General features: G+C 41.1%; 1 protein-coding gene across 1 annotated transcript in view; it reads right to left on the bottom strand.

The window, feature by feature from the left end:
- The window catches only part of LOC125467210 (aquaporin-9-like), a 68,545-nt gene extending 47,068 nt beyond the window's left edge, over positions 1-21,477 (bottom strand). The window contains exons 1-2 of the mRNA XM_048562739.2: positions 21,279-21,477; positions 19,285-19,411 (exon numbers count right to left, since the gene is read on the bottom strand). Of these exons, the coding sequence (XP_048418696.1) occupies positions 19,285-19,411; positions 21,279-21,383 (232 nt within the window). The 5' untranslated portion in view covers positions 21,384-21,477. The remainder of the gene's footprint in view (positions 1-19,284; positions 19,412-21,278) is intronic.
- Between the last annotated feature and the right edge of the window lie 4,010 nt (positions 21,478-25,487).

Genomic DNA, 25,487 nt, shown 5'->3' with positions numbered 1-25,487 from the left:
CTATGAGTATTTATGAGCACCACATTAAGGAAGGATGTAATAGACTTAGAGGGAGTGCACTGTAAATTTAGCAGAATGATACCTTGATTCTATGGTTTGAATTATTAAGTGAGATTACATGGAGGTTATACTTCTTGGAATTTAGAAGTTGAAGGAGTGTGTGATCAAAGTTTCCAAGATTTTATAGGAAAATTATCCATGATTTTAAGGGAAGGGCAAATGGACAGAAACTATTTCAGCTGGTTGGGCTAAGGGACATGGTCTAAAAAATTAAAACCAGAGCTTCAGGAGTGAAATTAGAAAGCGCTTTTAAAGTCTAAGTTTGGTAGATGTTTGGAACTCTCCTCCTCCAATGATAATTAATGTTGGATCAATTGTTAATTCTAAATCTGAAATTGGTGTATTTTTGTTAACCAAAGGTATGAAGGGATATGGAGCAAAGGCAGATTTACGGAGTTGAGTTGTAGAAACAGAAACTGGCAGAACAGGCTTGAGAAATGAAATACAAGAACAAAGTTGCTGGAAAAGCTCATCAGGTCTGGCAGCAGTTGTGGAGGACAAAACAGGGTTAATGTTTCGGGTCTGGTGACCCTTCTGCAGAACTGTTCTGAGTTGCTGAGCTTTCCCAGCAACTTTGTTTTTGTTCCTGATTTACAGTATCCGCAGTTCTTTTGGTTTTTATTGAGAAATGAAATGTCCTGTTCTTAAAAGAATAACCTGACTGTTTTGATAGTAATGTAATCATCAACAGTCTCTACCAGCCTGGTTTTGATCAGGATATAGTGCACCATGATGGTTGGCATGGCTAGGCTGTTGGCCTAGGGCTCAGATGGTAATTCTGGGAGATGAAAACTTAAATGAAAGAGTAAGGTGGAAATGTACGGAAACTCAGACCTATTGAGAGCGACAGGGATCGCAAGAAAGAAAGGAACATGAAGGTTCAATAGTCACTTGGCTTAGCAGACCGAACCTGCATTTCACTCTGCAAAACATGACCTGTAGTGTCTTATTTACATTGCAAATGTGCAATAGAAACATAAATGGCTGCTACCAAATCTCAAATCTGCAGAGTAAATGTTTTTTTCCGTCTGAGGAGGTGGGCTGTACTTGTAAGCGATGTGAGGCCATTCAAGGAATGATAAGAATCAAGCACTTTCATAGTGCTGTTAAAAACATACGTAATCATAGAATTCTGCACGTGGAAGTGGTAAGTACTTAGCAAGTATGTGGGATACAAATTCTGTCCAGAAACAATCTTGATCATAGACATCTCCATGCTGCAGAAGTAATCACAGCTGATCTTTAAAGATTCCCCAGTGGGCCACAATTCACAAAGACAATCCAGGGTCTCATAAGCTGCACAAGGGGTAGAGCTGGATTCCTCTCACCTTGTCCTGTATGCAATAGTCAACATGCTCTTAAATGAAATGCTGAATTTCTTGGGTGATATGGAGGTTGGGGAACATGGTTTGAGTTATCCTACCATACTTACAATCTCCTACTATATCTACGTGACTTGGTTTGTGCTGTATATGTCGGAACAGGGTCTATTGTCAAGGATCTATGGACATGGCCTTCCTTGTTAGAGTCATCCATTTCCATTGTGCTGCCAACTAAGCTTAACTATAATTGCATGTGATGTGAAAGCTGATTGCCCACAATACTAAGACTTTGTCCTGTTTCTGACATTGCCCGCTTGGTTCATTGGAATCATGATTGAAGGAGCCAGCAACAGTTATCATCGCTGATGCCAGTGCAACTAAGACGAATAGACATGGAGAAGGGACAGGTCATCTACAAGCCCAAAGGCCAGCAGTAACCTCCAAGAACAGCCGAGCAGTCATCATATGAGGAGTTCTCAGCTGAAGGTCCCCTCAGGATACAGCAGAGATACAGGAGGCCAAGAATCTATTGTCCTCAATGCTATTTTCTCCAGATGAGCAAAGCTCATTGACACCGCAGACTGAGAGTATCCTATTATACGATTACAGAACTGCATCATTTGCTGGAGCAAGACTTTAACCTCATGGGGTGGGTGACCATCCAATTCCCATGGCCATCAAGGTGACAGATATGCTTACACCTTTTCCAACTGCGTACTTTCAAGGATCTTCTGGGGATCATGTACAAGATCTCTCAATCCTCAAAGCACAAGTCTGATACCAATATTATTTGTACCAGATCACAATACTTGATTTCACTTCCCCATGACGAGTGGGTCAGTGCTGCAGCCTGGACAGGAGGTTTTGCCAACATAGCTGACTATGCAAGTGCAGGATGTTATGGATTGCACTTACATTGCATCAAGGGTATCATGTCATAACGAACTGACTTCATCAACAAAGAAGGATTCCATAACAGCGTCAACTTTGGTCATTGGTACCACATCTTAAAAGGCCTGGGCCAGCTTCCCTAAGGAGTTACTATAATGCCAATATTCTTGAAAACTCTCATGTTCCTGCTTCATTTCAAGGGCCAGGTGCATTACAAGGATGTTTAGAGGGAAACAAGGGATACCCACTGCGACACTGGCTGAAGATTACATAACACAACTCTCTGACTGAGCCAATAGAATGAAGTCCATGCTTTTGTTAAAATCATGTTGCAGCAGGCAATAGGGCTCCTGAAGCTAATGTTCAGATGCTTGATCAGTCTGTCAGCGTTTTCCAAACAGTCCAGAGAGAATGTACTGTACAATCTATGCATGCTGCATTCTATAAAACTGGAGCAGACAAGGAGGAAACATTATGGTCACCGAACAGCTGGGGAAACAGTTTTTTGAGGAGGAGGGTAAGAGTATTGATCAGGGAGAATATCACATTCAGCGTGAAGGAACAAGACAGTGTTGGGTGCAACGAACCATTCAGGATTTAATTGACCCCCACTTCCATATTGGGTAAAATGATCATTCATTGACTGTAAATTATTTGTTACTCAAAAGGCAAACACCCTTGTTTGTTCCAATCAGCAAGTGTAGCTTTCCTTTGGAGAAACCTAGCTGCTCTAACAGCATCTGTGGAGATAAAAACAGAGTTAATGTTTAGAGCCAGTTGAGCCTTTATCACAGGTTTCTCTTCTAGATCTTTAACCATATATTTGTTAAAGTCATTAAAGGAATAAACACTACAACAGCATTTGATTTGACAATGTTAAGGTGAGAATCTGAGGAGGGAAAATAACAAAGGAAAATAGAACAGAATGCCTACATTTGTGCAATGGTATTCTGAAACCTGTTAAAAGTCACTTATTTTAAAACGTTAACTCTTTCTCTCCGCAAATGCTGGCAGACCTGTTGAGTTTCTCCAGCATACTGCAGTTACAATGACAGATGATGATGTAGAGGTACAATATATTTACGAATGGAAGATTCTGTGTCCAGTGAAAGGTCGCCCATGACATGCATGCACCCTCAGAGACTTTTCATTTCCTTTGTGTACTGTGAAGGGCTATTTGTCATTGCTGAGACCCTGGAGGTTCTGCCAGTGGTGAGTACTTCCTCCACTGGCGAACATACGATAGGTAGGACAGGTATGGTGCTGTAGAGTGCTGCATACGTAATAAAGTGAAATGGGAATTGCATGAGATAATGATCTGGAGCTCACAGATTGAAACCCTACATGAAAATCCCTGATGTTTGGTAAAATTCAGCTCTGAATTTCTTCATTCTCACAGGAAGTTTACTGATTCTGAAATTTATAATTTTCTCTTCTAGAGCTTTAACAATATATTTGTTAAAGTCATTAAGGGAATAAACGATACAACAGCATTTGATTTCACAACGTTAAGGTGAGAATCTGAGGAGGGAAAATAACAAAGGAAAAAAGAACAGAACGCATACATTTGTGCAGTAGTATTCTGAAACCTGTTAAAAGTCACTTAACTATGGATGATGTCTAAGTTAGTTGTTACCTCAATATAATTCATCTGATTGTTCTCCTTTCCTGTCTATATTTGCTTACAGTATTCACATTTGATGGAGCTCACTCTGTACGATATACATAGAGGATAACATCACATCTACCAATGTCACAGATTTTAAGAAAAGTTAAATATGCTTTCCTTGTTAAAGTGGTTCAGTTATTTTGTACCGGTGCTTGCATTCTTTGAGGAAATCACCAGATAAGGGCAATGAGGTCACATCAGAAAGTCTCAGAAATGCTTGAAGGCTATTTTCAGACATGACGAAAAGCTTCAAAAGTTAACAAATTAATTTGAAGCCAATTTTTCAGTAAACAATTAATTATAATTCAGATGTTGCAACAACTTCTTACTTGTAATGCTAACCAGTGTCAAATTTGGCATTGATATGTACTAATTAGTTATGATCACTTCCTTATAAGAGGCATCTTCCCACTTAACAGATTGGCATCAACTGACAAAGCAAGGAGCTAATTCCTTACGCAAGGCTTTGAATGTATGACGTTAAGGTTAATATTCTGACAGGGATTATTTTTGAAACATTTCCAGTTGTCTCTGACTTTATTTCTCCCCCGCTCCCATTTTGACATTTGCCTCCTGCACTGGTCTCAACGTAAGCTTGAAGAATAGAACCTCATTTTAAAGTAGAAACTTTGCAGCCTTCCTGTCCCTTTGCCATTTTGTTTTACATGATAAAATCATCCTTTTGTCATTTAATCTCTTCTGCCTCCCATCCAACCACTGACCTCCTCTTTAGCTCCTCTCCAACACCTAATTCTCACTTCACATGCTGTTTATTTGCTTAAAAGCTATTCCATCTCCAACAATTTACAGTTCTGACAAACCATCAATATTTGCAACATTAACTCTGTTTCTGTCTCCATAGATGCTCCTCAAGCTGTTGAATTTTTTGGAAGTTTCTGCTTTTAATTTAACTTGATTTATTGGCTTGGTTTTGGCTCAATTGAATAAGTTGCAGATCCTTGATAAAACTTTGGATATCAATCCTAGACGTCACATGATTTTATATCACAACATTCATTAATGATACCAAGAACTGCAGATGCTAGAGTCAGAGTCAACATAGTGTGGAGCTGGAGGAACACAGCTGATCTGACAGCAGAGGAGCAGGAAAAAGGTTCCCAACCCGAAACATTGACTTTCCTATTCCTCTGACACTGTCTGACCTGTTGTGTTCCTCCAGCTCCATACTGTGTCGACCCCAGCATTCATTGATGCAGTTTTGTCCAAAGAGGTTATTCAAGGAAATCAGTCTTTCTCAAATAAGTGGACTGAGTTTTATTACTGGAGACAAATTCAACAATAACCAACCAATCCTTGAGGCCCGTCTGAGAACCATGTATTTTAGTGATAATCAAAGACTTATTTCCTCATGGTTATATACCAGAGGAGTTTCACTGTGGGATTCCATCCCATCCTTTCAATTGGCTGATTTTCTTCACAGAACATAGAACAATACAGCACAGAACAGGCCCTTCGGCCCTCAATGTTGCGCTGACCTGTGAACTAATCTAAGCCCCTCCCCCTACACTAGCCCATCATCATCCATATCCTTATCCAAGGACTGTTTAAATGCCTCTAATGTGGCTGAGTTAACTACATTGGCAGGCAGGGCGTTCCACGCCCTTACCACTGAGTAAAGAACCTGCCTCTGACATCTGTCTTAAATCTATCACCCCTCAATTTGTAGCTATGCCCCCTTGTACAAGCTGAAGTCATCATCCTCAGAAAAAGACTCTCACTGTCCACCCTATCTAATCCTCTGATCATCTTGTATGTCTCTATTAAATCCCCTCTTAGCCTCCTTCTCTCCAATGAGAACAGACCCAAGTCCCTCAGCCTTTCTTCATCGGGCCTGCACTCCAGACCAGGCAACATCCTGGTAAGTCTCCTCTGTACCTTTTCCAATGCTTCCACACCTTGCCTGTAATGGGGCAACCAGAACTGCACGCAATATTCCAAATGAGGCCGCACTAACCTTTTGTACAGTTGCAGCATGACATCACGGCTCCAGAACTCAATCCCTCTACCAATAAAACCTAACACACCGTAAGCCTTCTTAACAGCACTATCAACCTGGGTGGCAACTTTCAGGGATCTATGTACATGAACATCAAGATCCCTCTGCACATCCACACTACCAAGAATCTTTCCATTGACCCGGTATTCTGCCTTCCTATTATTCCTCCCAAAGTGAATCACCTCACTTTATCCGTAGTAAACTCCATTTGCCACCTTTTAGCCCAATTCTGCAGTTTATCCAAGTCTCCCTGCAACCTGCAACATTCTTCCACACTATCTACCACTCCACCAACTTTAGTGTCATCTGCAAACTTACTAAACTATCCACCTATGCCTGCATTTATAAAAATGACAAACAGCAGTGGTCCCAAAACAGATCCTCGAGGCACACCACTAGTGACCTGACTCCAGGCTGAATATTTTCCATCAACCACCACTCGTTGTCTTCTTACAGAAAGCTAGTTTCTAATCCAAACTGCTAAATCTCCCTCAATCCCGTGCCTCTGTATTTTCTCCAATAGCCTACCATGTGGAACCTTATCAAAGGCTTTACTGAAGTACTACCAAATGCAGCAGCACGTCTTTTATCTTTGAACCTATAACAATGTTTGGCTTCCAAATTCAAATGTCTTTGGCCACTGTATCTAAGTGTAGAATTTATAATTAATTGCTCCCAATGGTTTCATCTGACTTACAACCACACAATTTTTCATTTAGTAAAACTAAAGGACATAACTCTACATAGTCATAAAGTCGCTATCATTCTCTATCAGAATAAATTTCTATCAATTCGAACAATATGCTTCAAAATGGATTCAAACTGCTATGGCATCAGCACATGAAATGAAAAGAACCCCTTTGCAAAATGTGGTCGTGAAATATTATGGTTCTGACAAATGTATATTATGTCTTTATAATATGATGTAGATGAAATCAATTGGGATAGTTAATTCCACAAACTTTTAAATATCATACATTATTTTGCACCTTAATGCTCAGAATATGGATGTGCATGAAAAGAAGGTTCAAATAAATGTCAAGTAATTGAATAAAATTATTTGTTCTTGAGAATCTGTATATTTCTACAATAACTTAGTGGGGTGGGGACACATCGTGAGGTAGGCAACAACAGTGCTCACACGGAGGGCCTAGTAGGTTGTTCCAATAGTGGGGTATGTACAGGACAAAGGGGTGATTTTGAAGTGTATTTTCCTTCCTGCAAACATATACTGATGGGCAGCTTAAAGTGTTGAAACTATAGGTGGCCCAGTGGTACAGTGCCTAGCACTGCTACCTCATAGCACCAGGGACCTGGGTTCAATTCTACCTTTGGGCACATGGAGTTTGCACATTCTCTCCATGTCTGTGTGGGTTTCCTCCCACAGTCCAAAGTCATGCAAGCTAAGTGAATTGGCTGCTAAATTGCCCATAGTGTTTGGGGGTGTGTAGATGGGTTACAAGGAGAGGGTCTGGGTGGGGTGTACAGAGGTCCAGTATGGACTTATTGGATTGAAGGGCCTATTTCCACACTGTAGGGATTCAATGAAATACCTTGGAAACCTATTTACTCCTCTGGTATTCATTTTCAAACAAGTTTGAATCAGTTGCAGTTCTGAAGAAGAATTATATTGGATTTTAAACATTAGATATATTTATGTCTCCACAAATGCCACCAAACTCACTAGGTTTTTCTGACACTTTGTTTTTATTTCAGTTCTCCAGCCTCTTCAGTAATTTGCTTTTACTTTGAATCATGAATTGAAAGCCTACCAGGGCAGCTACTGGAATTTAAAGGCACACTTGCATTATTAGCTTGTGGGTCGAGTAGGATGACCCTTGCTCAAGGCTTGTATTGAACTGGTATGCAAGAGGTCTTGGGTTCAAATCCTGGACAAGCCCTGGTTGTTTGCCTTCACCTTTTTTGATCAGTAAGCTTTGCACAGTCAGAAAGGAGAGATCACATCCACAGTGAGACATAACCCAACACAAATTGAAGCCCAGGATCACGGGCCCACAGAAAAGAGTGATTTCACAAGTAAATCGTAAGTTCACTTGTTGGTGATAGCTACTAGTTTGATTATCTTTCATAGGTGACTTTACAATTGATGGTAAATAAGGAAAGTATATACAGACCAGTACAACATTTTTAAAAAGGAACTTAAGAACAAAGTAATTAAAACAAAGACGCCAGGCCAGGAGATGTGTTGTAATTGCATGATGGGAAAGCTGGTAAACCCCATTTATGTTATTAGGGACTACATCTGTAGCAAGTGTTGGTGACTTGAGGAGCTTATGGCTCTGAGTTGATAAGCTGGAGCCTGAGATTCAAACACACTGTGCTGCATCAGGAAAAGGGGGAATTATCTGGATGTTTCAGGAGGTGGTCACATCCCTTAGATGAACTAACTCAAATTTGTTCAATGGTCATGGACAGGAAGGGTGTAACCACCAGTGAGGCAGTGGAGATATTGCTGAAGGTGCCACAGCTCTTGAACGTGTTTAACAGTTTTGAGATGCTTGCTTCCTGTGTGCATGACAGTGAGGGTTCTAGGAATGATGAGCAAACTGCCCATAACACCATGGTATTGAGAGGGAGGCATTCTAGAGGGGTAAGGAAAGAGAAATGCAGTTGTAATTGAGGATAATATAGTCAGGAGAATACTGTTCTCTTTGGCCAGGATTGAAAGTCCTGAATTTGTGTTGTCTGCCTGATGCCCAGGTTCAGGACATCTCATTTGTGCTCTAACGAAATTGGAGTCGGAGGGGAAATATGCAGTTGTTGTGGTTCACATAGGTACCAACAATATAGGTCAAAAGAGGCAGTTTGGGCGGGGGGCGGGGGGGGGGGAGAGAGGATTCATCAGTTGCATGTAAAATTATGGGAAGTGTTAAAGGGAGAGATGCCTCAGGAGAGGCTACTAAAAAGTTTCCAGAACAAGTAATAGGCCAGAGAGTATGGAATCGTCAGGAATGTAACTTGAGGTCCAAAAGATTAGTGGACAACTATGAGAAAGAGGGCAGTCAATGCAGGACTGAGGGTGTTTTACTTAAATGCACACAGTCTATGAAACAAGGTAAATTAGCTTGTAGACTGTAGTCACCTTCCTGGACCTCTCAGTCTCCATCTCAGGCAACCAGCTTGTAACTGATGTCCATTTCAAGCTCATCTCCACCTATCTGGACTCCATTTTCTCCCCTTTGGTCCAGGAACTCCCCACCTATGTCCGTGACACCACCCACGCCCTCCACCTCCTCCAGGACTTCCAATTCCCTGGCCCCCAACACCTCATATTCACCATGGACGTCCAGTCCCTATACACCTGCATTCCGCATGCAGATGGCCTCAAGGCCCTCCGCTTCTTCCTGTCCCGCAGGCCCGACCAGTCCCCCTCCACCGACACTCTCATCCGCCTAGCTGAATTCGTCCTCACCCTCAACAACTTCTCTTTCGACTCCTCCCACTTCCTACAGACTAAGGGGGTGGCCATGGGCACCCGCATGGGCCCCAGCTATGCCTGCCTCTTTGTAGGTTACGTGGAACAGTCCCTCTTCCGCACCTACACAGGCCCCAAACCCCACCTCTTCCTCCGGTACATTGATGACTGTATCGGAGCCACCTCTTGCTCCCCAGAGGAGCTCGAACAGTTCATCCACTTCACCAACACCTTCCACCCCAACCTTCAGTTCACCTGGGCCATCTCCAGCACATCCCTCACCTTCCTGGACCTCTCAGTCACCATCTCAGGCAACCAGCTTGTAACTGATGTCCATTTCAAGCCCACCGACTCCCACAGCTACCTAGAATACACCTCCTCCCACCCACCCTCCTGCAAAAATTCCATCCCCTATTCCCAATTCCTCTGCCTCCGCCGCATCTGCTCCCACGATGAAGCATTCCACTCCTGCACATCCCAGATGTCCAAGTTCTTCAAGGACTGCAACTTTCCCCCCACAGTGGTCGAGAACGCCCTTGACCGCGTCTCCCGCATTTCCCGCAACACATCCCTCACACCCCGCCCCCGCCACAACCGCCCAAAGAGGATCCCCCTCGTTCTCACCCACCACCCCACCAACCTCTGGATACAACGCATCATCCTCCGACACTTCCGCCATCAACAAGCCGACCCCACCACCCAAGACATTTTTCCATTCCCACCCTTGTCTGCTTTCCAGAGAGAGTGGTCTCTCTGACTACCTTGTTCGCTCCACACTGCCGTCCAACCCCACCACACCCGGCACCTTCCCCTGCAACCGCAGGAAATGCTACACTTGCCCCCACACCTCCCTCACCCCTATCCCAGGCCCCAAGATGACTTTCCATATTAAGCAGAGGTTCACCTGCACATCTGCCAATGTGGTATACTGTATCCATTGTACCCGGTGTGGCTTCCTCTTCATTGGGGAAACCAAGCGGAGGCTTGGGGACCGCTTTGCAGAACACCTCCGCTTGCTTCACAATAAACAACTGCACCTCCCCGTCGCGAACCATTTCCACTCCCCCTCCTATTCTTTGATGATATGTCCATCATGGGCCTCCTGCAGTGCCACAATGATGCCACCCGAAGGTTGCAGGAACAGCAATTCATATTCCGCTTGGGAACCCTGCAGCCCAATGGTATCAATGTGGACTTCACCAGCTTCAAAATCTCCCCTTCCTCCACCACATCCCAAAACCAGCCCAGTTCGTCCCCTCCCCCCACTGCATCCCGAAACCAGTCCAGCCTGTCTCTGCCTCCCTAACCTGTTCTTCCTCTCACTCATCCCTTACTCCCACCCCAAGCCGCACCTCCATCTCCTTCCTACTAACCTCATCCCACCTCCTTGACCTGTCCGTCTTCCCTGGACTGACCTATCCCCTCCCTACCTCCCCACCTATACTCTCCTTTCTACCTATCTTCTTTTCTCTCCATCTTCGGTCCGCCTCCCCCTCTCTCCCTATTTATTCCAGAACCCTCACCCCATCCCCCTCTCTGATGAAGGGTCTAGGCCCGAAACATCAGCTTTTGTGCTCCCGAGATGCTGCTGGGCCTGCTGTGTTCATCCAGCCTCACATTTTATTATCTTAAATTAGCTTGTAGCACAGATTGAAATTGGCAAGCACAATGTTCTGGGTATCACAGAAACATTGCAACAGGAGATCAGGGCTAGGAACTAAATATCCAACAATACACATCCTTTTGAAAGGATGGGCTGGGGAAGGGGGTTGCCTTGTTAATCAGAAATGAAATTAAATCAATAATGAGAAGGGATGTAGAGTCAGAAGGCATAGAATCTGTGTGGGTAGAGTTGAGAAGCTGCAAAGTAAGAAAGACCCTCTTGGGAGTGGTCTACAAACCTCCAAGCAGTGGGGAAGAAAATAAATCAGGAAATAGAAAAGGCATGTAAGAAAGGCACTACTATAATAATCACTGGGGGACTTCAACATGCAGGTGGACTGGGAAAAATCAGGTTGATAGTAGATCTCAAGGAAAGGAATTTGTGGACTGTCTACACGATGTTTTTTGGAGCCCCTTGTGGTAGAACCCACTATGAGACAGACAATTCTGGATTTAGTGACATGTAATGAGGCAAGCTTGATTAGGGAACTTAAGTTGAAGGAACCCCTTGGAACAGTGACCACAATTTGATAGAATTCACCCTGCACTTTGAGAGAGACTCACTGGAATTAGTTTTATAATTGAGTGGAAGCAACTATAAAAACATGAGGGAGGAGCTGGCCAGAGTGGATTCGAAGGGGAGCCTAGCAGGGAAGATTGTGGAGCAGCAATGGCAAGAGTTTCTGGGGGTATTTCAGAAGGCACAGCTGAAATTCATCCCAAGGAAGAAACAGCATACTAAGGGGATGATGAGGCAACCATAGCTAACAAGGAAAGTCAGAAAAGAAAAAGCACACAATGTGAAGATTAGTAGGAAGCCAGAAAATTGGGAAGGCTTTAAATACCAGCAGAAGATAACTAAAAAGTCAATAAGGGGAAGAAGGTGACATATGAGAGTAAGCTAGCTAGTAATATGAAAAGAAGATTCCGAGTGTTTTTTCAGATTTCTGGAAGGTAAGAGAGAGGCAAAAGTGGGCATTGGATCATGGGAAAAGGAGTCTGGAGAAGTCGTACTGGGGAACAACGAAATAGTGGAGAAGTCGAATTGGTACTTTGCATCAGTTTCGACAATGGAAGACACCAGAAGCATACCAAAACTTCAAGAGAGTCAGTGGGCAGAGACAAGTATAGTCACTATTACTAAGGACAAGATGCTGGGGAAGCTGAAACATCTGAAGGAGGATAAATGACCTGCACCAGATATTCTACATCCTGAGGTTTTTTTCATTCATTCATGGGATGAGGGCTTTGCTGGTTCTGGTCAGATTGCATTTGGAATATAGTAAGCAGGATTTTGGGCCCCATATTTAAAGGAAGGATCTGCTGGTCTTGGAGGGGGTCCAGAAGAGGTTTATAGAAATGAACTGAAGGAGTTGTTATAAGAGGAGTGGTTGAGGACCCTGCGTCGATGGAGTTTGGAAGGATCTGACTCAAACTTACAGAATACTGAGAAGCCTGGGTAGAGTGGGCATTGGAGAGAATGCTTCTGCTAATAGGAGAGACTAAGACCCAAGGCACAGCCTCAAGATGAAGAGATGACCGTTTAGAACCGAGATGAAGAGGATTGACTTTAGGCAGAGGGTGGTTAATCTGTGGAACTTATTGCTACATAGGGCTGTGGAGGCCAGGTTATTGAGTGTATTTAGGACAGTGATTGTTAAGTTCCTGATTAGTGAGAGAATCACAGATTACAGGAAAAAGACAGGAGACTGGGACTGAGAAACATATCAGCCATGATTGAATGGTGAAGTAGACTTGTTGGACTGAATAGCCTACTTTTGCCCCTATATCTTATGGTATTTCTTATCAATGAAATTGCCTAGATCACTGCCACCAAGAAACTATCTGGAAGGGTCTTGTGGTGCCGTGGTACTGCACATACCTCTAAGCCAGGTGGACTAGGATAAAGTCCTACCTACCTCAGGGGTGTGTAATAACATCCCTCAATAAGTTTATTAGACAGACAGTCTCTGTAACAGGTGGAGTTAACCTGATTTTCATTTTTAACTAGTTCCACAATGTCCATGGAAATATAATTTGAGAAAATTGCAGAACGTGCTGATGATTTATTATCAACAATTTTTATGCTATTGCACAAAATCAAGAATTGATCCAAATTAGTCCACCCCAAACCTGCATGTGTGATAAGGAAAGCCCACTGGTGAAAAGTTTGAGAACCTTGGGTTCAAAGCCGGCTAAGCTGTGACATGTTTTAAATGATGAAAGAGAAGATCCAAGAGTTTAAGAATTTGTTTGGAAGCCAGGAAGTGTGGTTCTATATCATGAAAACACATTGCTGCATTCATTTTTACATCCATGTAAAATGTTCACTTATCAATACACATTTTTTAAAATATTAAAGTTACAGTAGTGAAGGAGCTTAACAGTGATTGTAAATTGGCGAAAGGGAAATTTGTTAATAATTGAGATGGATTCTATGGAAGCAGTTTGTTGTAGTGTGTTGGTATTCTGTCAGAATAGGATTCCAGTGTATCACAGATTAGTACTGCAGCTTGTACTAAATGTATAGAATGGATTGTACTGTTCTGTATAACTAAGATAAATGGTCAACTCTGAGCATAAGAGGTGGTTGTTCACAGAACACAAACATGAAGAATTCCAACTTATTGAACTTATTAATAGAACATTATCAGAGAAGACTGCTGGAATTGCAAGCATGATTTACCTTTTAAATAAACACAACATAAGCATTTGTTCTGTTAAAGAACATTTCTAAAACAAAGGCACTTAACTCCATGGAACATTAATCCAAGTTATTGGGCTCATTGCAATTCAATGACATAGACCCAGCAGCTAACTATATTACACTGTTGAAGTTCTCAGAGGAGCAGATTCTTTGAATTCCAATGTGTTTATTTAGAAGATATGTATTATATCAAATAACAATCAAAAGAACCATTTGTAATCTATTAGTACAATGTTTATTAACTTTTATCCTTCTACATGTGGACTTCTCACGTGTTCAAGGGCTTTTATAGCAGATGCTATTGCTTGTACTTCCAAATCCTTTCTCTGGGGTTTGATTATGCAATAAGAGATTGTTAACATTGTCTCCCTTTTTGAGTAGTTGCGGGAATATCCAGTGATATAAACAATGCAATTTTGATGCATTACAACAAATGCAAAACTAATTGGGGAACAAAGCCTATGTGCTGAATCATTTTCAACCTTCTTAGGTACAAATGCAAATTAACAAGCAGTGTCACAGTCTTACCAGACCATAGGGCTGCTGTCTCATTAGAAAGAGATGACGGGTGGTGATTTAACATGAGGGTCACCACACCTCAGGAAGAGGGAAAGTTTGTGATAGAGATTCCTTTATGGTAACCTGAGCCAGTGTGGCAACTGAATCCACGCTATTGTGATCACACTACTTTGCAAACCAACTATTCAGCCAGCTGAGCATAGCCAACCCCCCCCAACAATCATGATAAAGCATTATTTACCACTACGCCTGCCTGTAAATCTCTGGTCAAAGAAATTTCAGTAACTTGAGTACAGAAACTTATGGAATATTACTCAACCTTTGCTGAATTTGGATTTCTGATACATGCATTAACAGTAAAGTGAAGTTTAGTAATTAGGGTTTCAAAAATAGAGCAAAAACACTGTGGAGATACCAAGAAGTCAATTGTTGATTTATTGAAGGAAGACACATCACTGAAAAGCATGGAAAAGGAGTCTCAAAATAATGGAACTAAATGGGAGATGATACATCATGTCAGGAGTATTACAAGCTTGGAACAGGTGAAAGAAATCTGAAGTGAGCAGGAAGGAAATGTTCTTTCATATGTTCAAAAAGAGGGATGGAGCACTAGCTGACAGTCCTACTGACCGTTTCTCAGATGTGGGAAGAGGTCATAAACTAAACTCCAACTTGCTGTGAGGGCAGGAACTAAATAAAGATCTGCTTGTACAATGAGAAATGAAGTGTGAGGAGAATACAAAGTACATAAGAAATTTAATTTAAATTTTACCTTGCAAAGGCATATTCTATTGGAGGACTCTTAACACAATTATTTGTGTGTTCGGGTTTGTCACTGTAAAGACTTGAGTAATTACTGAAGAGGCTTTGAGCCAGCATAGCAAGGGGACTGCTATTGATTGGATATAAACTCCAAAGGTGAATGAACAGCATGCTAAAGTACTGAGTTACATTGTCCCCACAAGTGTTTGCTTGTCTGATAAGTGACTCAACTGTCCACAAAGTAATTTCTATATTGCGTAACTTATCTAATGGGTGTGGACTTATCATAATTCATAAGTGATAAAGCTGTGTGTCTTTATCAAATGATCTACATATTCAGGAAGAGATCACTGTCATAACTCTGAGAATGGACTGTAGTTTGGAATTAAAATAGAAAGTTAGTTAACAAGGTAATTAAAATTGTAAAAAGATCATACAACACAAACAGGCCCTTTTCCAGCACATCTGTTTGGACCAACAAACACTAAAAACTATACAAATACCATTTATCTGCACTTGATCCATTGCATACTATGCCCTGGCATTTTAGATTCTCATTCAGATGCTTCTTAAAAGTTGAGACTACCTGCCTCCACTATCTTCAAGCAGCACATTCTATAATTCCACCACCCATTGAGAGAAAAGTACATTTCAGATACCTTCTAAACCACTTACTCCTCACCTCAGTGTGGGAAACTAAATCTTCTACCAAATAAATGTCACTACTTATCAAACAATAACAAAATTCAGCATTTATACTTTGATGATTGAGTGACATTGAAGAAAATTTGAGTTTCTTGCAATAAGCTATTTCCTTCAAAAAAAACTGAATAAATCCACCATTTGTGTGAGGCTAAATGAAGGTGGTCACAAAAATCACTTCTAAATCTTTTGCATTTCTGATTGTCTTTTCTACATAACAGAGATAAGACTCCATATAATTGCAGAGATGAAGCAAAGATGATGTATTTATTTTATTCTTAACATCACTTGGTAGAGTAAATTAAGCTACCATTCTGAATGAATTTGTGAAAAGAAATGGCCAGGGTTAGTCCAACACAAAAAAGCACATTGAAAATCAAACAACCAGGTTGAATGCATCTGAAACTCCTTATCCTCTATGTGAACTTAGTGAAAGTTAATAACTTGATCTTGTTTCTTGCTTATTGAACAAGTTTATTTGATAATGGCAATCTTTCTGAATCTGATTTCATTTTCTGAGATTGATCTTTCATATTTTTATACCTCATGCTTTTGATTTGCTGATAAAACATACTTTAGTGGTGGTTTTCACCAAAAATGCCCCTAATTTTCTAGTTTCTCGTGAACAAATTGATTGGAAACCTTCAAGTGGTAGAAAGACAAGGATCATTTGACAATTGCAGATCCTGTCTACAGAAGAGCATAGTTAGATTATTTCCCTATGAAATTTGGGTGGGTTAAAGTATTGTAACAAAAGATAGCTTTTTTGAGTGAAAGCCATTGGAGTGTAACATGTATTTTCCTTTGTCTGTTTTAGCAGTGAAATTGTCAGCAAAACAAGTGTATATTTCTGAATGGGGAAACTATGTATTAATGAAACAGATGCTGTATTTAATGTGGATGATATTTGAAGATATTTTGACAAGGAACTTTTGTAGATATTATATTGCGCTGGTTTTGATTCAAGTATGGCAGAGCTTATCAAACAGCTAGATTACAGCCAGTGACAAAGAATAAAAGAAAAGAATATTGGTAGCTGATTGTTAGGAAGATGTTTAGATGTCTCCCTTCCAAAAAGTCATCATTTGTAGTAGATTTTCATTTGTTGTTGACAAGTCAGAATTGCCTAAACTAAGATTAATCATTGTAGCTTTTTGCTGGTTTTCAAACTTTCACTTAACTGAACCAAAGTTATATCCTAGCAACAGACTGAACTCCACAGTTGAAGCACCAGAAAAATTAGTTCAAGGCCAAATTTAAAGAAGTCTGAAAAATAATCTACAACTCCACAAGCTTTTTAGTTTCAGATAATGCATTTTAAGTATGAAAGACAAATACTATGTTTCTATTTTGCTTCTGTGTACATTTAAGTATTCAACAAAATTGAATTTTAGCTCAGCCTGAAAATACATTTTATCAGCAGATGGTTCTCCATTTTATCAGAGTATTTGGGATGCATTGATGCATACTTGTACATCATTTCATTGACATGACTCAAGACAAAGGGTAATTCACTCTATTTAAACCATTTTGGAACAGGCAAGATGTGGGCTTCCAGAGAGCTCTTGTCTGTAAGGACTTTGAACAGAAACAGGGACAAAGATATTGAAATTGTAACAAAGTGAAGTCTTTTCTTTTTATCAGATCAAATAAGATTTGAACAAGTATTATTGATAGATTTGGTTCAAAATGAGAATTTTGTGAAAGAATTGCTGTACATTTTACATTCTGCACATATTAGACAACAACTTCCATAACTTCCCAGGTGGATTTACTTCAAAGATCTGAAAGTTGTCATTTCTGATGTTTTACACATGAATTATCTGCATGAAAAAAGCATCTAGCCATTTGGCACTCACTTCAAAAATATTGAACAGATTGAAATTCCTGAACAGATATTGTAGCAAAGACTTAAACCTACCACAGAAATTTAGGGCTTTCCCATTCTAGTCTTAGTATAGTTCAATAGCATGGTAGTTTCAATTACTGCCAAACGAATTACCTCATGCTGAAAATTAACTTCATGAGTGTGGAGTTTTGTTGCCTTCTAATTTTAATTATTATTAGAGATGAGCAATTTAAGTGGATTAGCCATATTAAATTGCCCATAGTGCCCAAGGATGTGCAGGCTAGGTGGATTTGTCATGGGAAATGTAGGTTTACAGGGATGGAGCAGGTGGTTGGCATTTGTTCAGAGGGGCAGTGGGGATTCAGGCTAAATGGTCTGCTTCCACACTGTAGGGATTCTATGATTTTAGATCAACTTGTCTTTCAATCTCTTATATTTCTGTCTTGATCCAATTTTTCTTTCCCTCTCTTTTTACTTTCTGTACATGATTTGATACTGAATTGATTTCGCCTCTGTTTAACAACAATTAGAGTCATAGAGTTATACAGTATTCAAATCGTCCATGGTTGCCAGCATTTGACCCATATCCCTCTAAACCCTTCCTATTCATATACCCAGATAATAAAATGTGAGGCTGGATGAACACAGCAGGCCAAGCAGCATCTCAGGAGCACAAAAGCTGACGCTGATGAAGGGTCTAGGCCCGAAACGTCAGCTTTTGTGCTCCTGAGATGCTGCTTGGCCTGCTGTGTTCATCCAGCCTCACATTTTATTATCTTGGAATCTCCAGTATCTGCAGTTCCCATTATCTCTGATACTATTCATATACCCATCCGGTTGTCTTTTTACCAGCCTCCACCACTTCCTCCGGCAGCTCATTCCATACATGCACCACCATCTGTGTGAAAATGTTGCCCTTAGATCTCTTTTAACTCTTTCCTCTCTTACCTTAAAGCTCTGCCCTCTAGTTTTGGACTCCTCTACTATTGGGAAAAGACCTTATGTATTTATCCTATCCATGCCCCTCATGATTTTATAAACCTTTATAAGGTCACCTCTCAACCTCCAATACTACAGGGAAAATTGTCCCAGTCTATTTAGCCTCTCCCTATAGCTCAAGTCCTCCAACCTTGGCAACATCCTTGTAAATCCTTTCTAAATTCTTGAAACTGATTACTTAAGCTGATGTGCAGTTGTTCACACAGGTGTCAAGCTATACGAGTGCCCAACTGACAATAACTTGGAAAGCTTCCATGGAAAGTTTACAGGCAGAGTAAAATACTGCCTAATATGTTGAAAGCAATGTCATAAATGAAGTCAAGAGGAACATTCAAATTATTCATAATTAGCCTTTTAGATCTGTATTTTTCAGAAATAATTATACATTGAGTTATTTGAAACATTGAGGTAATTTATTATTAAAGTGCAAATGTATGATCAGAACATTTTATAATAAACTGGCTAGTTAAGGAAAATTTTTCTTTCTGGATCTGTTAACATTCTGAGGGTTATGTCTGTTCTCCAAGCTGCAGGCTGCATTCAAATATTAACATTTTATCTCTTATCTTCAGTAATGCTAACAGTTTAGAAGCTATAATACAGTAAGAAAGTGAAGATTTAACTTCTGTGACAATACCTTAAACTCCCTAGTTTTCTTCATAGTATCTAGGATAATGCTCAGCACTTACCTGATACTCCTATGGTAGCATAAACAGCTATGGTGATTCCAAATGGAAAGCCAATGGCAACTGTCAGCATGTTGCCATTTACTCCTCTGCTCAGTATTGATTGGGCAAGTGAACCACAACCAAATAGCTGCAACATACAGAATTTTGAGCAAAATTTACAATGCTATTGTTTAAAATATATTTTGTGGAAGATGTTGTAACAAAACCTCTTCAATGTGTACAAAGTTGTGAGATGTTAAATATTTGACATTTTAACATGAATGTAGCTACCATTTTTAATATAGGATAAAACATTTAAATCAAATTAATTAGTGTCTCCTTTGAAAGATGACAAGGAAGAGCAAAAAAAAGAGTATGAGGAAAAAAGTGGGGCTGAAAGAGATAGAGAGAGAATGAAAGAGAGAGAATGAACCAATGAATGTATTTGCATTTATATGTAGGCCTACATGATCGCAGCAAGTCCTTTACAGAAATTGAAGTACAGTGACTGCTGTAATGTACCAAATTTCAGCCTAAGGTCTCAGGGTATCATCAAGGATAATGGTTGATAGGAAATAGTCTCCGACTGAGAGAGACGTCTTGGAAATTGCAATCTTCCACAGCTCCAAACTAACTCCAACTTCACTGTCAGAACAAAACAGTGGATCAATCAGCGTCTGTTTGGACTGGGGATTGGGTGCGGGGGTATATAAAAAATCACCTTTAACTTTTTTCAGGGACAGGTAGATTAGTGATAGCAAACTGCACAGGGCCCTAAACATGAACCAGATGCTTCCATTAAGTTAATTAGAAATCAGAGGACATTCACCCATTGCATTTATTCCTGTAAAGTAAGGGTGAGAAACTGAAGAGCAGAGGACTGGGTCTGGGGTAACAATGTGTGGAGCTGAATGAACACAGCGGCCAAGCAGCATCTTAGGAACAGGAAAGCTGACGTTTCGAGCCTAGACCCTGCGATTTGATCAGGAATGTAATCCAACATTCTCACCCGCCACAGCTGGAAACGTAGATACGAGGTGGAAAACTCATACATGTGTCACGTCTTTTCGATTAAGTTTAAAAGCAGTGGTGCCAGATACACTTTGTCGGGATTCCTTCCCTTTATGGTTCTCTTAATGCTAAGTGCGGCACCTTGCTGGACCCAAGCTAGTGATACAAGAACTCATCCCTGAGTTGTACCGCGGGACGGTGGTGAGAGCAAATTCAATAATAACTCCAAAAAGGACTTGTGTAGATATTTAAGTGCTGGGGGTGACGTCGCTGGTGAAGGTGAGAAAGGAGCTCGGGAATATGACTAATTGATTGAATAACTATTTGAAAGAGCCAGCACGGGCTTCTCGAATGAAATGGCCTTCTTCTGTGCTGTAAGATTTTGTAAGAATAGCTCACACAGAAAAAGAACAATACGTCTGTCGGCTGTGAAACGCGTTGGGACGTCCCGAGAAGATTTAAAGAGCTATATAAATGTAATTTCGTTCCCTCTTGAACTGACCCTGAATTTTGCTCCCTTTATCTGACTACGTGCTGGCAGACCGCAGAGCTAGCAGTTATGCGCGTTCAAACGATTTCAAAATATTTTCTTTATGCTCTTGGCAATATTCCGTTACACCTAGGAAATTAGGAATGGTGCCCCAGACGATTCTTACTGGTAAAATAATTCGCTTTAAATGCATACATAGTCCGCAATTTTGGCCCTATTCTTTCCAATAACAAAACAAAAAATCATTAATGCACAGTAATCTGTTCGGATTTATTTATAATTTACATTGTGTTTGAAACTTAGTGGCTGTTCTTTCTCGCACCTTGCAAAAGGCAACACCTGCACGCTCCTACTTAATATTTCCTCCTTAATGAAACATCACTGGATTTCGGATGCAACTTGACGACAAAACGATAACTTCATAAGTCCAGCTAAGTCTGTTTCACCCTGTGTATAATGCCTGGGCTGTAAGATGCTGTAGCATCATATGGAAATATAGCAGTGCTATACTTACAATCAGTATAAATGTTCCCAGAAATTCGGCGAGTCCTTCTTTGATCCATCTATTCTTTAGTTTGCATTTGTCTATCAGGCTGTGCTTCTGAGTCTGTGTCTCCATTGTCGCTCCTGGGGCTTTCTGCTGGTTAAGGAAGTCTAATTCCTTGTCTGTGCCTTTTAGCAACTCAGTGCCCCGAATTTCGTCACTGGGAACAGCACTGGGCACGGACTGATAACGATGTTCTTCCGCCAATCGAAATCAGATCAATATTTGCACAAGTCCTCTCAGTACGGCAACGAAGTGATTTCCCCCCCCCCCCCTCCCCTCCATTCGCTGCTCTCCCTTAGCCAAAGGTGGCTCGTGGATGTGGTCGGGTGGAAAACATTCAGAAAGTTATCGACTTTGGTGAAAGAAAGGAGGCAAACATTTGCAACTTTAAGCAAGGCACGGTTAATGATTAGCATTTCTTGCACCTTGGAATGATGGACCCCTTTACAAGGAGAGAGCAGGTACTGGGGATACAACGAATTGGCCAAAGTTCCAGCAGCCCCCACCCCACCTCCCCCTTTGCTGCACTGAACAAAGTCAAAATTATTTTTGAGGGAATATTTGGTCGAAAAAGGCAGCACCACATTCAGAAGAGGGAACTTTGCTGTCATCCACACGTGATGGGAGATATTGGAGATTAGATAAATCCAACTGATTGGCTGCCAGTGCAGAGATTTGCACTGAAGTTGATAAAGTCGCACGAATTAATAACCCCCCAGCCCCAGCATCATCTCACTGGAATTGTTCTTGTTGGGTTGGATGTCTAGACAGATACCTGACTTCCCCAGTCCCTCCAGTATACAGGCAACTTACAGAGGTATGTGGGTCTAATTCGGTATTTCAAGGGATTTCCTGTAAGTGGGTAACTGCTTATAAAGCTCTCAATTCCTGTCCATTGGCAGAGTTCCCCATGAGATAACGTTTGGTGGGATACATCATACTTGAATTTGTCATGCCTTCCATCTGAGTGATTAATTACGAAGGGTTAATATGAGTTTAATAAGAAGCAGAAGGTGAGTCATACAGACTAACCAATTCCCTAAACTGGTTGGCTATAATGTTTTTAAAAAAAAATAGAAAAATGCACATATTTCACAGTTAAATCATTAATTATTGTTTAGTTTCGTCACAAGCGGATTTGAGTACAGAAGGAAGGATACATTTTCTGCAAGAGGAATTTAGGGGAATATTTACCAGACCGATTCCAGGGATGGTAGGATTGTTTTATGAGGAGCGATTGAGGAAACTGGGCTTGTATTCTGGAGCTTAGAAGAATAAGGCATGATCTCTTTGAAACGTCTAAAAAAAACTCAAGGGTTGGTGGTGCCGATGCTGGAAAATTGTTTCCCTTGGTTGAAGTTGGGGCTGAGTGTCAGAGCTCTTGGTTTTAGAATAAGAGACAGGCCATTTGGGATGGAGAAAAAGGGGAATTTCTTTATTTAGAGTGTGGCATCCAACATTTAATTCTCTGCCACCTACAATCCAACCTCACAACCAAAGATATTATTTCCTTCTCCACCTTTATCTGCCTTTCATAGGGACCGATCTCTCCATGACTCCCTCATCCACTCCATACTCTCCACTAACCCGGCACCTTTTCCTGCAACTGCAGGAAGTGCTACACCTTACCCCTCATCCCATTCAAGGCACAAAACAAATCTTCCACATCAGACAGGGGTTTGCCTGCACATCTGTCAACTTGGTCTACTTATCCGCTGCTCCTGACGTGGCCTCTCTAGATCGGTGACTGTAAGCGAAGACATGAAGGCCGTTTTGTAGAGCATCTGTGCTCAGTGCAAGACAAATGACAACACCATCTGGTTGCAAACCCTTTTTAACTCCCCGCCCCACTCTCTGGGTGGTATGTCCATCCTGGGCTCCTCCAGTGTCACAATGATGACATCCACAAACTGGAGGAGCAGCTCCCTCATATTCCGCCTAGGGAGCCTACAGCCCAATGGCGTAAACATGGAATTCACCAACTTCAACATCTCCCCACTCCCAGCCTCATGCCGTGTCCAACCCTCCCTCTCACCCCCACCTCCTTGACCTGACACAACCCGCCCATCTTCTCTCCCATCAATCTGGCCGTCTCACCTCACTGACCAATTCCCACCACTCCCTACCTGCAGTCACCTAACACCATTGCACCTACCTTCTCCAGCCCTACTCTTCTTCTCTCTATTTATTAATGAGCTCCCTACCCCCGGTCCAATTCTGAAGAAAGGTCCCGACCCAAAACATCAGCTTTCCTGCTCCTCTGATGCTGCCTGGCTTGCTGTGTTCCTCCAGCTCCATGTCCTGACATCAGTGGTGGGCAAGTTGTTGGAGGGAATCCTGAAGGATGGGATTACATGTATTTGGAAAGGCAAGGACTAATTAGGAATAGTCAACATGGCTTTGTGCATGGGAAATCATGTCTTACTAACTTGTCAATGTTTGTTGAAGAAGTAACAAAGAGGATTGATGAACAGAGTGGTGAATGTGATTGATATGAACTTGAGTAAGGAGTTCAACAAGGTGGACCTTTTTTAAGATTGTATACATATAGACTCTTTTAATGTTTTGTTCCATTTCAGTCCCCATATACCCCCATTTTCAGACAGAGATGAATATACACCACCTGATGAACACAGCTTCCAACTTATTTGCCAAAAATGACAGCTCTTTGCACAGCAATTTGATAGTAACCACAACGTAACTGTCATGATAAATCACATGTAGTTGTTCTTTCTTGATAATGTGCTTCTTATTGCTACAGTGTTGACTTGAGAGCAACACCTCATGTTTTTTTTCTGGGTGCCACCTCAGTACTTGGGAAATGTGAGCTAGAGTGTCGCCCCTTACTCTTGACTCTCGGAACTGAATTAGTTTGAGCCTTATGGTAACTATTGTTTTGAGCTGTTGTGTTGGCACCTGGTTCTGCCCTGCTTTCTTCTACTTTAAAAGGGCCTTAAATAAAACACCATTGGGAATGAATATCTCAGTTCTGCCATTACTGTTGGCCATACAGCCATCATCCTGGGGAAAGCAGACTTCATTTTGTCAATAATATCAATAAAGCCTCATGTGATGTTCATCTACAATCCAATCACAATCCTTACTCAGGCTGGATGAGATAATTTAAGTAGAATCACTTGGGGCTTCTATCATTGAGGTCCGTGCTGTTTATACCATTAGTCCCTCCATGTACTTTAGGACAGACTGAACGCTAAAAAAATGTCTTTCAACACCGTCTTGCATACGAAGGCCATGGACTCTTCGAACAAACCAGCATCTGCTGAAAACTGGGTTTCCTTAGTGCTTGCATAAATGTTCACTTATTGTAATGTCTAATCTTAAGGAAGAACCTGAATCCCACGTTTCACTGTCCTGTTCTGTCATATCTCAGTAGGCCCTTTGAAGTGAGTAACCACCATAGTAGATCGATAATATATTAGAATGACACATAAGCATACAGAGAGATCAAATTCAAATATAGCATGATGTATATATTAAATCCATATATTGATGATTTCTTTAACTTCTATCAAAAGTTATAATTTTCAGAGCTTGACCAAACAGTAACTGAATGTTCAAACTGTTTTTGCTTAACAACAAAACTTAATTATTTTAAAGTGATATAGTTTATCACAGCAGAGTAAAATATCTAGATATATGTCAAGAATCTTATCTCTGTAATCACTTGCCTCACTTTCATGCCAAAATTTTCCACTTCAGATTCCTTTCCCTACTTTCATATTGGGACTTGTCTATGTAATGTTGTTATTATAGCCTATTGCTGGTGCTACAGCCACAAGGTGTCGGTATTTTGTCTACCTTCGATTTTTTTTATTGCAGCATTGCTAAATTGCCAATAGTGTCCAGGGATGTGTAGGCCAGGTGGATTAGCCATGGGAAGTGCAGGGTTACAGGGAGAGGGAAGGGATGGTGAGTCTGGGTGGGATGCTCTTCAGAGAGTTGGTGTGGACTCTTTGGGCTGAAGGGCCTGTTTTCACACTATAGAGATACTATGATGAACTGTCTGTTCTTCTGATTGTAACCTATTATGTGTCCTTTCCTACATCTGCTCAGTTCATAGCAGATCCTTTAACCTTGTATTGTCTTTACAAAAAGGCAAAGGACTCCTTCATTAACTGTTACACCTTTAAAAACCATTTAATACTCACCTCCTTG

This window comes from Stegostoma tigrinum, chromosome 33 (genome assembly GCF_030684315.1).
Source record: "Stegostoma tigrinum isolate sSteTig4 chromosome 33, sSteTig4.hap1, whole genome shotgun sequence".
NCBI classification, from domain to species: Eukaryota; Metazoa; Chordata; class Chondrichthyes; order Orectolobiformes; family Stegostomatidae; genus Stegostoma; species Stegostoma tigrinum.
The sequence above is the reverse complement of the archived record's forward strand: the minus strand, read 5'-3'. Positions and strand labels throughout refer to the sequence as shown.